At 38.6% G+C, this 15,020-nt stretch overlaps 2 protein-coding genes across 2 annotated transcripts; both read left to right on the forward strand.

The window, feature by feature from the left end:
* Positions 1 to 288: 288 nt before the first annotated feature.
* Positions 289 to 4,782, forward strand: LOC127782814 (polycomb group protein FIE1). The gene is made up of 14 exons (XM_052310080.1): positions 289 to 329; positions 442 to 835; positions 1,544 to 1,609; positions 1,814 to 1,936; positions 2,352 to 2,432; positions 2,512 to 2,604; positions 2,850 to 2,925; positions 3,002 to 3,081; positions 3,180 to 3,251; positions 3,684 to 3,743; positions 3,924 to 4,020; positions 4,245 to 4,308; positions 4,453 to 4,512; positions 4,689 to 4,782. Exons 1-14 carry the CDS (start codon positions 289 to 291, stop codon positions 4,780 to 4,782), a joined length of 1,401 nt encoding a protein of 466 aa, XP_052166040.1.
* A 3,750-nt stretch (positions 4,783 to 8,532) lies between these two features.
* On the forward strand, positions 8,533 to 12,474 carry LOC127781449 (uncharacterized). The gene is made up of 4 exons (XM_052308403.1): positions 8,533 to 9,481; positions 10,802 to 11,335; positions 11,432 to 11,581; positions 11,745 to 12,474. The coding sequence occupies exons 1-3, from the start codon at positions 8,639 to 8,641 to the stop codon at positions 11,537 to 11,539; spliced, it is 1,485 nt and encodes a 494-aa protein (XP_052164363.1). The 5' UTR covers positions 8,533 to 8,638; the 3' UTR covers positions 11,540 to 11,581; positions 11,745 to 12,474.
* The last annotated feature ends 2,546 nt before the right edge of the window (positions 12,475 to 15,020 follow it).

A 15,020-nucleotide genomic window follows, 5' to 3' on the forward strand; every position in this document is an offset into this window, starting at 1 on the left:
TAGGGTTTTTTTCCCTATAAAAGATACCTAGGTTATTGTTGCTTTTCCACCCCGCCCGCCGCCACTCCCTATTCCTATTTAATCCCATCTCTCTTCCTCATCACCGCTCTCCTCTCTCCAGGCAAGAGGTACACACTTTTTGTTTTGGATTTGAAATCTTTGCTTCGTTTTACTATCATTGGTCATAAGTTCTTTTTTGAAGATGTTTGAGAATAAGTTTATCATTGAGATTATCGTCACTTGTGATAGGAAGTACGCAACCTCAAGCCGGACAAGACGTGAGCAAAGATGGGCCCCACTAGTAGGAACCAGAAATCATCTCAAAAAGAGTAAGTGGTATTCTTATATAGCACATATTTTTTAAGGATATATACATGTTTCCCACAAATGTTTCAAACACATATAGTGATATATTTAAATCCGACAACATTTGAATTGAAGTGCGGCACCGAATGAAGCCAAACCACCCCGATATCCACAGCGCAACCGCTCCATCACTGCCTCTGCCTCTGCCTCTGCCTTTGCCTCTCCCGCTGTTGCCAACTCCAGAGTTGCCAAGGAAAGGCCATCTTCATCAACTGCTGGTGAAGGTGAACCACAGGAAACGGTGCTAAAGCTTCCAAGCATCCCAACACTTCCTGCATGGATGGCAAAGTTGGTGCCATTAGAGGGGTTGGGATGCGAGGCAGCGGTGGGATCGCTAACACCGAGTCGGGAGCGAGAATACAAGGTGACCAACAAGCACACTGAGGGAAGGCGCCCTATCTACGCCATTGTCTTCAATTTCCTCGATGTTCGCTACTACGACATCTTCGCCACCGCCTGTGGCCCTCGTGTAAGATTTCTTATGAGGCGCCATATTGATCTTACTAGGGAAGTAGTAGCGCTTCATGTTTCTATAAATAGATCAAAATCTAGTATTTACCTTATTATCCTATTCGCATTAGATGTTTTTAATCTGACTTTGTGTCACGTCCCTTTTTTCATGTTTCTTAATTTGCCTATTTTGAAAATTCACATTCGTGTTCATTCACCTAAAATAGCTTAATGAAAATTTCATAAATATTTTCGTTTAAAATTTGACTAAATAAAATAATCATGCTACCATTTATTTTATTGTTTGTTAATTGGAGTTATGGTTTTTTATTCGAGTTTGGAAGTGGAGCTCAACTCCGAGAATTATTATCAATCTAGAAATATTCCTCAAAATTATTTTTGTTTTATATTTATTAATGTAATCGTGATGTGGTTATGATATTACCTTTTGTTATTGTGTGTGCTAGAGTTGATCTGGGACTAGCACATTATACACAGAGGGATCCTAGTTGGGGTCCCGACACTTTGCGAATGCGCTTTACACTTTAAAAGTGCATTAAAAAAATACAATTTTGTTGAATATTTTGATAAAAATATAATTAGGGGAAGGAATTATAAGATCATAGATTTCATTGATCATAAAATTAAATTTTAAGGATGGAGTTATGCACATATGTTATTTTCAATGTGTTTATGCTAACACGTTGCGCCCTCGTGACCTTTGCAGCTTTCAACCTACTGCTGCCTCATGAATGGCAAATTTGCTCTTCTGCAAAGCTATCTTGATGACGATGTAAGCTCTGCCAACAATTTTGAGTGTTCAGTTTATTATCTACACTCTCTGTTCCAAAATAAACCAATTCCTTGCTACGGATCTAGAGATAGCCTATGTTCAGAGCTGTCCAGATCCATAGTCAGAAATTGATTTATTTTAGATGAAGAAGGGTTTGATGGCATGCCTTTTTCTAACCATGGTGGGGTCTCCATTGCCTTGCAGATGAATGAGTCATTCTTCACTGTGAGCTGGGCTTGCGACATTGATGGCAATCCATTGTTAGTAGCTGCAGGAAGCACTGGAATCATTCGAGTCATCAACTGTGCCACTGAGAAGATATATAAGGTCTAGTAGTGCTAGTGCCATTTTTTCTTCTTTGCCACTACTGCAACCTTGGATAAACTTTGCGCTGTATCAGTCTATATATGTTTTTTTTTCAGTAATATATGCCAAGCTATGGTTCTGTTGCTTATATATTGGAAAATAATTTCTTATTTGATAGATTCTGATTTATCTGTGTTATCCATTCTTGGAGGTCACATGTAATTCGCTTCGATTAAGAACTATAGCAATCTTTTGACTTTCTATATAGCTACTAAATTGTGCCTTTTCTCTTCTAAACATTTGTGGTTTCAGTGGGTCTTTAGCATGTCTAGTCAGAAAATTGGCATATAAATTATGAACCATTCTATATCAAGTACATAACTGATGTGCGGCCAGTGTTTTGTTTCTGTTTATGAAAAATAAAATAAAATTACAGAGTCTTGTTGGCCATGGTGGTTCAGTAAACGAAATAAAGTCTCAACCATTGAATCCTTCACTCATCATTTCTGCAAGCAAGGTTAGAAGATTACATTGCCTAATTTGATATCTACATCTATTTCATTTTTACTGATGTTCTTTCATACGGCATTGTGTAGGATGAATCTATTAAGCTGTGGAATGTGCAGACAGGGATCTTAATTTTGGTTTTTGGTGGAGTAGGAGGTCACCGACACGAAGTACTTGGTGTTGTAAGTTGCTTAAGCTCCACTGTAGCATTTTTTATAAAAAAAATTGTAATGCTACTAATTAACTTGAAATTGTCCTTAAAAATAGGACTCATCCAGCTTCTGATGTCACTTTTTTTATTGAGCAGATTCAATTTTATTCATTTCACCAGGAGTGAAATAATCCTTAGTCACTGAAATTTTGCGCATTCTTTCTTTACATTACGAGTGCAAATATTAATCATAATTAATTAATATTATTGCTTCAGGACTTCCACACATCTGATATCTACCGCTTTTTAAGTTGTGGAATGGACAACACTGTGAGAATCTGGTCAATGAAAGGTTAGTGAACCATCTCATGATAAAAAGAAAAGGCAATTACGTGATGCTTATCGGTGAAAGTGTGTGAATGCTGTAGAATTCTGGGAATATGTTGAGAAATCCTATTCATGGACTGATGCTACATCAAAATTTCCAACAAAATTTGTCCAATTTCCGGTATGCTTATAGTATCTGCCAATCATATCTGAATCTGTTCTTTAATCTGTAATTTATTAGTATGTATAACCAATATGGTATCATCTCTCTCCTTTCAGGTCCTGTGTGCTGAAATACATTCTAACTATGTAGACTGTACTAAATGGCTTGGGGACTTTGTCCTGTCAAAGGTAAAATTGTTATTGCTCTTTTGAAGTCAATATTTATAGTGCTTATAAATTATTATATCTTGGTTTTATCCTATTCATAAAGGGATATACATACTGAATTACTGATACTGCAAATTTCCAGGCTGTACCAGGAACAGCCTTTTCAATCATTAGATTAGTGTTACAGATTGGTTTTCCCATGACAATTGGGTTACAAAAAGGACAAATTCATTAGAGTAAAATTTTTATTACTCTTTTGAAGCCAATATTTCTAGTGCTTAAAAAATTATTATACTGAGTTTTTATGCTAGTCATAAAGGACAAATTTATTTTCTACTGCTAGTGCAAGTTTTCCAATCCTTAGACTAGTGCTACAAATTGGGTTTTCTAGTGAAAATTCGGTTATTTCTGAAGGATGAATACATCTGATGTCTGCTAAACTTGAATTTTCAGAGTGTTGAAAATGAAATCTTGCTGTGGGAACCGATCACAAAAGAAGAAAACCCTGGCGAGGTAATATAATTTAATTTCTCTCTAGAATTACAAAATCTTACTCGTCTACTTATATCCAAACTAATCTGGCTATGTTTATTTTCTTAAAGAAACCATGTTACTTTCTTTCTCCATGTCCCTATACATACTACAATACATACTATGTCTTCCTCTAAGGAAAATGGTTCTTTTGATTTGTAGGGTCACATTGATGTTCTTCAGAAGTACCCTGTGCCAGAATGTAACATCTGGTTCATGAAATTCTCATGTGATTTTCACCACAATCAGTTGGCAATAGGTAATAACTAGTGTTGCACTTTTCTCTCAAGAATCATTTTTTTTGTAAGGCTTGACGAATCATTTTGTTGTTATTGTTCTAAATTATTACACAATATACCTTTTTCTTGGAAGACAATGAATATGCTAGTATTTCTTTAGATAATGGATATGCAATATTGATTTTGATATTCTTTAAAACAAAATGTGAAGTGCTGAAGGATAACCATGTGCTTATTCAAACAGGAAACCGTGATGGTAAAGTCTATGTCTGGAAAGTACAGACCAGCCCTCCTGTTCTAATTGCTCGGTAATGTTAACCTCAAGAACTCAACTTATTAAGTTTCATCGTCTGCATTTAATTTGGTATATAGGTGTTGCCTGTTGGGTGTTAATTTCTACCAATTCTCATGTCTTCTACATGTGTGCTTATCATCATCATGATCATCTACAGGCTCAATAATCCACAAGTGAAATCAGCCATAAGGCAGACTGCAGTGTCCTTTGATGGAAGGTACATTACTACATTCATCCTGTTCATACTATAAATTTATCCCTGCTTATTCATTCTGATGGAGCTAGCCTATCATTTGCACTGTGTTTATGCTTCTGTTTTATTTTTTATTTTTGTTGTTTGTTTTCTTCTTGGAAGATTAAAAAAATGTTTTATTGTGTTTCCATTTTCTTCAGCACAATCCTTGCCTGCACAGAGGATGGCAACATATGGCGTTGGGATGAAGTGGATCACCCAACCGCCCCAGTCCCAAGCAAGAAACAAAAGTGAAGCAAGGATTATATTAATTGAAATTAATAAGGCTGAATTGGCGATTTGTTCTTGGTATACTTTGTTATACTACTTTGCCTTAGCGTTCATCAAAACTGCCATTTGATTTTCCAACATTCAGAAAACTCTATAGCTGGATGTAAGATTTATTATCGCAAGATATTCAGGATGTTGGTCGGTGACTTGGTTTTATCAATAATTTGCTGGGAATATAGTACTTAATCTCATAATTTGTTTCTCTGTGAAATCGTCGTAAAAAAGTGTTTATCATTTTTTCAATGCTAAGCACGGGTGATTTGGTGTTGGAGTCATGCATGATTCCACCACTATGATTTAAATCCTAGTGTCCAAAAATATAAAAAAAAAACCTAGTGTTCAAAAATATCAAACACATGTGTTGTGCTATCAATAAAAAAAAATTATTAGTGAGATTAGGGATTTGTTGTTGGCTTAGTCTCTTTGAGTCACGGGTGTGCATTTCCCTTATGGAGTAATAAAAAAAAGAATTGTTTATCCTGCATTCTCGTTAACACTCTAAAGCACCAGCAAAGCATGCCTACATTTTAATTACCTGATGCCTTGTACGTTTTATTGGTAATTAATTTATTCCAAATGTCCAAAATAAACGATTCATCATCATTCCAAATCATTTTATCGTAATTAATTATAAGCTTCTGAACATGAAGCCACTGCAATTAATTAGATTTAAGCTGACCTCCGGTTCTGTAAAGAGTCGTATGAGGAAGACCAAGAGCAGCCATGGAAAATGTAGACGGTGATGACAGCGATGGGGGATGTGGTTGCCGTTTGGCGCCAAAACGATGGCGTTTTCATGGCCGTCGTCTTCTTCCTTGCGCCATTTTCATGGTGACTTGAAGGAGACGTATTGTTTGAACAGCCAAAGCATATATACGTGTGCAAAAAAGAGAGAAAAAAATTATGAAAAGCAACTAGATTCACATGATACTTTGTTTCTCTCTTCTTTTTTTTTTCTTTTGAGGGACACTGGACACATGATGCTTTATTGGTAAAAGATGATACACAAGGGAATACACTGCTGAAGCACGGCAGCGATCACAGTTCACATGGGAACTCTTTGTCTTTTTTCTTTTTTAGATTTGACTAACTTTCGTGGAGTCTACTACTCTACTCCCTCTGTTTTCAAATAGCTATCGGCGGTATCTATTGTTATTTCAAATTGTCCACTAATAAACTCTTAATAATAGTCAGGCTATGGTGAATAGAAGTTTTGTGGTTATGTTTAGTATACATTTCACTTTGATAATATATATCATTTTTCTTAAGAACTAGTAAATATCTTTTAAGAAAAAAGAGGTCAAATTATTAAAAATATAGGGAATGCTATGTTAAGGTTTATGCTTTTCCTGATCATCTGGTTTAAAATACAAGTCATCTATAAAAAAAATGTACAAGAATTAAAGAAATTGTTGAATGACTTCATTACATTTTTTAACGAGGAACATCATTATCCTTTTTACTCAAACTTAGATCCCTAAAATTACTTAGACTCATTTGATACAGATACAGACGATTGAAATCCTACATAAAACAATCCTGTTAGGTCATTTGGATAAATGATTGACCTCCTTAAAATCCTTTGGCTCATTTAATGGTAATTTTGGAGGAAAACAAACATGCGATCTAGCCTCATATATTATGTTTTTTGAGGCACTTTTTGTACTATGTATTGGTTCTACTATGATGTATTGTACCCTATTTGTTTCCTAAGGTCCTAATGGCCTAATATAATCGTATTATAGATATATAGAATTGTTAAATGGTTATTGTCTATGTGATATGTAAGATTGTTGTTTCGACTTGATATCCGAATAAATATTTGTAACCGTACGTATCCATTTTGGTACGTATTCGTTCCATATTTTTTCCCGCCATTATCCGAGTTTGTATCCGTATTCGGCACTATCCGTGTTCGACCCGATTTCGATTATAAAATATGGGTTAGGATATGGGAAGGGTGATATCCAACCGAATCCGACCCGTTTTCACCCTACCGCACACGCCGCTCGCATGAGTCCAGTGCTTGCATATTGGGCCTACCTTTTCAGCTGGGTCAATTAATACCCAATAAATAGAAGAAATAAGTTCACTTTACATCCCAAATCGAACGCCCATCTCCCAACTCACAATACTCCTTCGACAGTATAGCAGCCAGTTTTGGCTAACATGGTGAGTGAGAGCCATGTGTCAACGTCCAACTCTTTTGCCACAGCACAATCGGCGACTGCAAGGCGGGGGAGGTCGTGCCCCGCTCGTCACTGCGCGTGCACCGCAGACGCCAACCGCACAGGATCTTTGCCTAAAAGTGATCAGTGCCGTCGCCAAGAGATACAAACCACTGCACGTCTACATCACACACTCGCCATGAGGGACACCACCGCCCGCACCTTCGATCGATCACTCGTGGTTGCACTGTTTTCGGGTGAAGATGCTCACCTGCCTCTTCTGTAACACCCTAGGTTCACTTACCTAGAATGCTACACACTACGGTACAGAAACCACCAAGTCCTAAATTCATTAAGAATTTCGACAAAGTCTCACATGTAAATTCGGACATCCATAACAGGTAATTGAAGTTAAACTAATAATAATATCATTCCCACAGAGCGATCGATCCTTATAATCCAAACTATTAACTCGGTAGGTAAGTGAATACCTGGGGTGTTACATCTACGACTACGATGTTGTCGACAACCCCGATGACCCGGTCACGCACGACATCCCTAGGGCGCGGACCCCCTTGGCTCCTAAAGGCGTAGGGCCGGCCATCCACCGGATTTGGGTGCCAGACAGCAGTTGCGGCAATTCACATGGGAACACAAATGCTGAAGCACGGCAGCGATCACAATTCACTCGGGAACTCTTTTCTTTTAGAGATTTGACTAACTTTCATGGAGTCTACTACTCTACTCCCTCTATTTTCAAATAGCTATTGACTGTATCTAGTACTATTTCAAATTGTCAACTAATAAGTCTTAATAATAGTCAGGCTATAAGTTTTGTGCTTATGTTTAGTATAAAATTCACTTTGGTAATATGGTATGTTTTTTTAAGAACTTGTAACTATTTTTTAAGAAAATAGAGGTCAATTTTTTTTTAAAAAATATAGTGAATACTATGTTAAGATTTATGGTTTATCTGATCATCTGGTTTTAAAAAGAAAGCCATTTATAAAAACTGTAGAATAATTAAAGAGATTGTTAAAATGACTTTATTACATTATTTAATAACAGGCATCATTGTCTTTTTTACTCAAACTTAGACCCCTAAAATTACTTAGGGCTTCTTTAAAATAAAAGAAAAATGGAGCAAATATAGAGGATTGAAATCCTACATAAAACAATCATATTACTTCACCTAGTCTTCGATAAGTAAAACGTTTAAGGTCATTGGGACAAATGACTGGTCTCCTTACAATCCTTTAGAACTTGGAGGAAAAAAAGATCTAGCCTCATTTTTCTGGTTTGAATCCGTATGTTTTTTTTACGTGTTGTTAAACAATTTTTGTTGTAAATTCCTATATATTCATTTCCTCCATAGTTCAAATAGTTCAAGAAGACATGAAATCATATTATCGAATCTTACGTTGCAAAGGAGACATATATTTAGGAAGGGAGGCAATCTAAATTGTTTTAGATTTGTTCACAAGAACAAAAGAGATTGTTAAATGACTTTATTACCCTCCTTTAATACTACTCATGTATGGTTTGATTAGAAGCTGAAACGGTTGGTTTTCTTCCCAACCTCACTCCAAAAGGTCCAAATACACATTCCCACGCTCAACCTCAACCCCCGCCTCCGCTCGCCGCGGCGCGCCATGGCGCCGACGCCGCCTTCGTCTCGCCCGCGCCTCCCTCTCCGCCCACTCCTCCTCTCCCTCCCTCTCCTCTCGCTCCTCCTCCTCCTCCTCATCCACCGCCCCCACCCCTCCCCGCCGCCTCCCCTCCTCGCCACCGCCACCGCCACGCGGCGCGACGACGAGCCGGCGCCGCGGCGAGCGGCGTCGTCTTCGGCGCCCGAGGCGACGACGACGACGACGCTGGCGCACGTGGTGTTCGGCATCGCCTCCTCCCGCCGCACGCTGTCGCTCCGCCTCCCGCTGCTCCGCCTCTGGCTCCGCCCGCCCGCGCGCGCGTTCCTCTTCCTCGACGGCCCGGCGCCGGCCGCCGCCGCCGCGTCCGAGCCATTGCCGCCCAACCTCCGCGTCTGCGTCTCCTCCACCGACGCCTCCCGCTTCCCGTACACGCACCCGCGCGGGCTCCCCTCCGCCGTCCGCGTCGCGCGCATCGCCAAGGAGCTCCTGCAGCTCGACGACCACCACCACGCGACGCCGCCCCCGCCGCGGTGGCTCGTGCTCGCCGACGACGACACCGCGTTCGTCCTCCCGAACCTCCTGCACACGCTCTCCAGGTACGACTGGCGCGAGCCGTGGTACCTCGGCGCGCGCTCCGAGTCCGCGGCGCAGAACGCCTGGCACGGCTTCGCCATGGCCTACGGCGGCGGCGGCATCGCCGTGAGCTGGCCGCTCGCCGCGCGCCTCGCCCGCGTCCTCGACTCCTGCCTCCTCAGGTACCCGCATCTCTACGGCAGCGACGCCAGGATCCACGCCTGCCTCGCCGAGCTCGGCGTCGAGCTCACCCACGAGCCAGGATTCCACCAGGTAACCTTTGCTTCTTATTGTTTACATTTTCTCATCAACATGCTACTGCCCTAATGGAATGTTAGGTTAGATTGCTGATTGCTCATTAATTCAATTGTGTTGATAGATAGAATGATAGATAGATAGATACTGGTGGATTGATAAAGAATGAACTTTTTAAAATCAAAATTTGGTACTCTTGACACCTGACTGGTGAGTAGAGCAGGAATTGTCTCAGGATATATCTGACCATATTTGATAATTGTATTTTGTGCCGCGTAACCACCATCACGGGCGGTTTGTATAACAATGATTGTATTACTCTAATAATTAAATCATTATGTAGTACAACCATGTTGTTCCTCACAAAAAAAAATTGTTGTAATCTATTCAGCCTTGCTTAGTCACACCGTAGTTCAGAGGCATAGCTAGTCTTTGATATTAAGTTATCAGTTATGGAAGAGAATTGTTGGGTGAAATTTTGGATTGTATCAGGTCAAAAGAAAAAAAAAAGTATTGAGCTTGCAAAATCATTGCCTAGTATGAAGGGATTATGTTGTTAATGGTAGAAAATCTCAAGCTGTCAGCACTCAACTTTTTTTTTTTTTTGCTTCCACTATAAATTTTTAGTGTACATTGTTGTCTGCAATTCTGCATACATTTGTGCCGTACATTAGACTTTTCAAGAAAAAGCTTATCCTTTAGAATGCTCTCAAGGAATGCAGAACCACACCACACCAATCCTGTAGAATGTTGCTAAGTTGTGTACACATGGAACCATACTGATTACAGAACATAAGCGATGGGTACTGGCTAACAACTACAACTACGAATTGCGGAACCAATACGAAATCTTTGCTACTGCCCACTGGATTTAGTGATCCATGCTTGTGCATCGACTGATTTTGATGTGAGGGCACTTGAAAGTGGGTGCTTTGGTCCGCATGCCACACATCCCTTTCAGATTATCTTAAGCTTCGCCATCACTATCTTAATGCTGTCAAAATGGGCATCTTCCAAGATAATGATGTTGTCAACTAGAACTGTTGGCTGTTGCTGAAATAAGTAGTGCAGTGGGTCGCTGTCTGACAGTTAAATATGGCAGCAGAAAATATTTCCTTTTGCTCCACCTATGTGTTTCACTTACTGAATTGTATGACTTACACTATATAAACTGCAAGGTATTGCTTTCTTCCTCATTTTCAGCCATTGAAAACTATGAGATGTCTTCTTCTTGACGACTCTTTAGACGCGAAACATTCCCATGGCTTTACTTAATATTATGCAACAAAAAAATCTTGATTCTTAACTTGTGTGTTGTGTTGCATTTGTTATATCCAGATCGACCTTCATGGGGACATATCTGGACTCCTAAGAGCGCATCCGCTTACTCCTTTAGTTTCACTGCACCACCTTGATCATGTATATCCTCTTTACCCGGGTATGGACCGTGCAACAGCGGTGAAGCATTTCTTCAGAGCTGCCAATGCTGATCCAGCAAGGATCCTTCAGCAGACAGTGTGCTATGACCATTCGAAAGCAATTACAGTGTCAATAGCTTGGGGGTATTCAGTTCAGGTGTACAAAGGCAATGTGCTGCTTCCTGACCTCCTTGCTGTGCAGAAAACGTTTGTGCCGTGGAAAAGGGGTCGCAATGCTACTGATGTTTTTATGTTTGATACCAAGCATTACCCGAGGGATGAGTGCAAAAGAGCTGCTCTTTTCTTCCTCAAAAGTATTTCTTCAGGTGAAGGCAAGATCAAAAGCGATTACACTAGGCAGCTGCCTAGAAAATGCTCACCTAACTTGATTCCATTGAGGAATCTTCACCAAATAAAAGTGGCATCTGAGCCATTACATCTGGTTCCTGGGAAGGTATGGCTATGATGGTTGCCTTCATCAATTGTGACACAAATTTCAGTGCTCGAATTAAGATTTTGTGATTGTTCTTTTACTGTTGTGTGTTTTTAGGCTTTAAGACGGCATTGCTGTGATGTTGTGTCTTCCTCATCTGAAACCAACATGGATGTTAACATCAGGAAATGCAAAGAAGACGAACTGATTGCGATGCATTCTTAGTCACATCTTCAATCGAACTGGATGCAATGCTCTTCCTCTGTAGTAAGTTCCTCCTCACATCCCTTTGTATTTTCACAGAATTTTCCTGGACACACGCCTCAATGTTTTATCACATGAAACATGCGTTTCCATTTTATTTTGGGTCCCACCAGGTCTGACATAACTTTTCTCGTAGCAATTTATAATTTTCGTATGATCTTTGCAGTAATTCCATTGTACTAGCTTCCTAGTACAGAAAGTGACAAGACGAGTTAAGCAGACTAGCATTGTAATAGATTCTCCATGAAGTCTCACATTCTGCCGTTTACTTTGGTCAACTGGAATCTCCTTTACAAAGGAGTGGAGGCACCATAATCTGTTTGTGCTATACAATGACCTTTTTAGCTTGAAGAAAAATGCATAGTGGACTTGAGTGCGGCCCTCCTTTTGGTGATCAAGACGACTTCTGGTGACAGTAGTACTACTGAAACTAGAACAGCATGGATACATAGATAGATACTTTCTCCGTTTCACAATGTAAGTCATTCTAGCATTTTCTAGATTTATATTGATGCTAATGAATCTAGACATATATATTTATCTAGATTCATTAGCATCAATATGAATGTGGGAAATGCTAGAATAACTTATATTATGAAACGGAGGAAGTAGTTGAGATGTTGAACAACACACTTCATTATTATTATTTTTTAACTTTACCTAGCAAATGCTCATATTTATATATGATATTTTACCTTGAGCACTTTTTGTTGTGGAACTTTGAGTGTACATTGGGACTGTCTGTACATCTCAATATCTCATACAGCAGGAGAAATAATTTCAGGTCCTGCTTAGGATTACATTGCAATCCTGTTCTGTTGAACTGCTTCTGATATGCATGGTTTTTGGGCCTCCATCCTGGCCCATCCGTATGTATGGGCCGGTTTTTTGACCTTGGATGTGGCAGGATTTCGGCCTATCCAAAGAAGGGACGTTTGTTGGATTGGGCCTCTTCTGAAGTGTCAATGTAATCTTATGCTGGCTAAACTTGGCTGGTTCTTGGTCTATGTTGGGCCCTTTTGGCTGTGTTTCTTTTGAATATTTTTTTAGATTCTATTCATCGTTTGCCGCGCGCCTGCTTTCTAAACTATTAAATGTATGTGTGTTTTTTAAAAAAATATAAAAAAATTTCTTTAGAAAATATATTAATCTACTGGGGCAATTGAAATCTAGATTATTTGTAAGACTTTTAGCTAATATTTAATTAATCATGTGCTGATACATCGCTCTTATTTACGTGGTGGTTCGGTGGTTCACATTACCATACCAACTGTAGTCTTCACACATATAAGACCCTTAGGTTCAACATACTCGGCCTGCTCCAAATAAGAGTCATATTTATAGTAATGGTAATCCAAACGAACTCAGCCTTAGGTTCACGTTACCATAAGCCCCAAGTATGGTAATGTGAACGGTCAATCAACTTGCTCCAATTAAGATAGTCATCTTTGTCGTATTCATACATATAAGACTTAAATAAAATGATAAACTAAATGGTTGATCGGAACCTGAGTAGTAATTTCAATACTCCCTCCATTTTAAAATATAAATATTTTTAAAATAGTGCCAAGTCAAATATTTTTAACTTTGACTATTAATAGAAAAAAATAAAAAGATCAATCATGTAAAATTAATGTTACTAGATTTATCATTAAACAAACTATCATAATATGTAACTCTTTTAAAGTAACAATATCTCGAAAACTGTGTCGAAGTCTAAAATGCTTATGTTTTGGGTCGGTATAATTACAATATAAGTATACTTTAATCAGTAATAATATCTAAAAGGTTCTAAACTAGTAATAAAATTGTTGTATAGCTACTTTCTTCGATATTTGTCATGTAAACAGTGATGATTATGTCGTGTTATCCAGCAGACAAGATACTTTTCATATAGCTAGGCAAGTAGGCATGAACACTTGCGCTAGTAGGCGATGCAGAGTGGCTAACTTTGTCCTTCCAATTGACAAATGCAGCCGCATGTGGCCCATCAAATTTGGTACTAGTACTAATCTCTGTGTACCTAACGCAAACTTTTGCTGTTCGACCAGTTGACCTAATGGTCTGTTCATCCATTGGTGTCTAATGTGTCTCCATTCAACTATTCATGGCAATGTCTCCAACATTTATATATCGGCAGTTGAGCTCTCTTTTCCCATCAAGTACATGTACGTACATGCCGCCATGTATTTTGGAATAATGGATAAAATTTAATGGAGCCTAAGGTTAACTACACTCACAATCAATGTTTATCTTAGTCTATAACATGTTTTAAATTTGTGTCTCGAATGAGTATCATAATAGTACAGTTTAGTCCTCCCCATATGATATGTGTGTTTGCAGATTTTTTTTTCCCAATTTGCTTAGTACCATTAAAAAATTACGGAGTTAAAAAATACGGTTGTATGTACCATTGATACGTACGTAGGTCTAGGTTCCACATGTCATTCTTGATGGTATTTTATAACTTATATATATCTTTCTGATGGTATTTTCCAAATTCTCTCTCTCTTTTTTTTGCCAGAACGGTAAAGTGACGCTGGCCAAGATATATTAAGATGTGTTTGTGAGTTTTCTGAAATCAAGATCTCCTCATCTACCAACCATATACTGTGCCGGGACCAACATATAGTACAAGCTAGAGATTATTATTGAGTCCTTATCGGTTCAACAGAGTGTGCTCATCCGAGTGTGCTTTTCAGATCATAGATAGCCTTTGGTGACAAACAGTTTTAGCTAATATTCCTTCCGTTATACGATATCATGTTTTGGGTTTGTCGATTGTCAAATTTATTTAAGTTTCGCTATGTTTATAGATAACGTAGTAACATCTAACTTCAAATTACTTTCATTAATAAAGCCACTGTTTGTATATAATTTTATAGCATATATCCATTTTGTGTTTGAAATATTACTATGTTTTTTAATATAAATTAGTTAGTTAAACTGGAAGAAGTTTAGTTTAGAACAAACCTAACACGTGATATGAAACGGTGGAAGTATACCCTGTACTTGTAACTCTATCGTGAAGAATAATACATGTCGCAACTATAAATATATATCTTCCGAAGCAGTAAAACTTGTACTCCTAAAAGTGCTCTCAATCTAAGGCTATCCATAATGTAATGGAAAAGTAGGAAATAATAGGCATTAAGACATCCTTACTACTACATTGTGAAAGTAGTAAATAGCTAGTGCCAAGTCATAGGCTTATTATTAGGATATAAGCAATTTAAGTTGAGTCTCACCTTGTTTATTTTATTGTGGCAATTCTCATGTTAGACATAGGTTGAACTTTTTTTTTTAAAAGATGGGCCACCTTATTTTCCACTCTACACATGCATATGGATTGAAATCCTCTAACGTAACTTTCCTCTGACGTGGTGACTAACATATGGGGTCCGAGAGTGATGAAGTGAATAGTAATGTGACGATGAATGGT

Source organism: Oryza glaberrima, chromosome 8, assembly GCF_000147395.1.
Source record: "Oryza glaberrima chromosome 8, OglaRS2, whole genome shotgun sequence".
Lineage (NCBI taxonomy): Eukaryota > Viridiplantae > Streptophyta > Magnoliopsida > Poales > Poaceae > Oryza > Oryza glaberrima.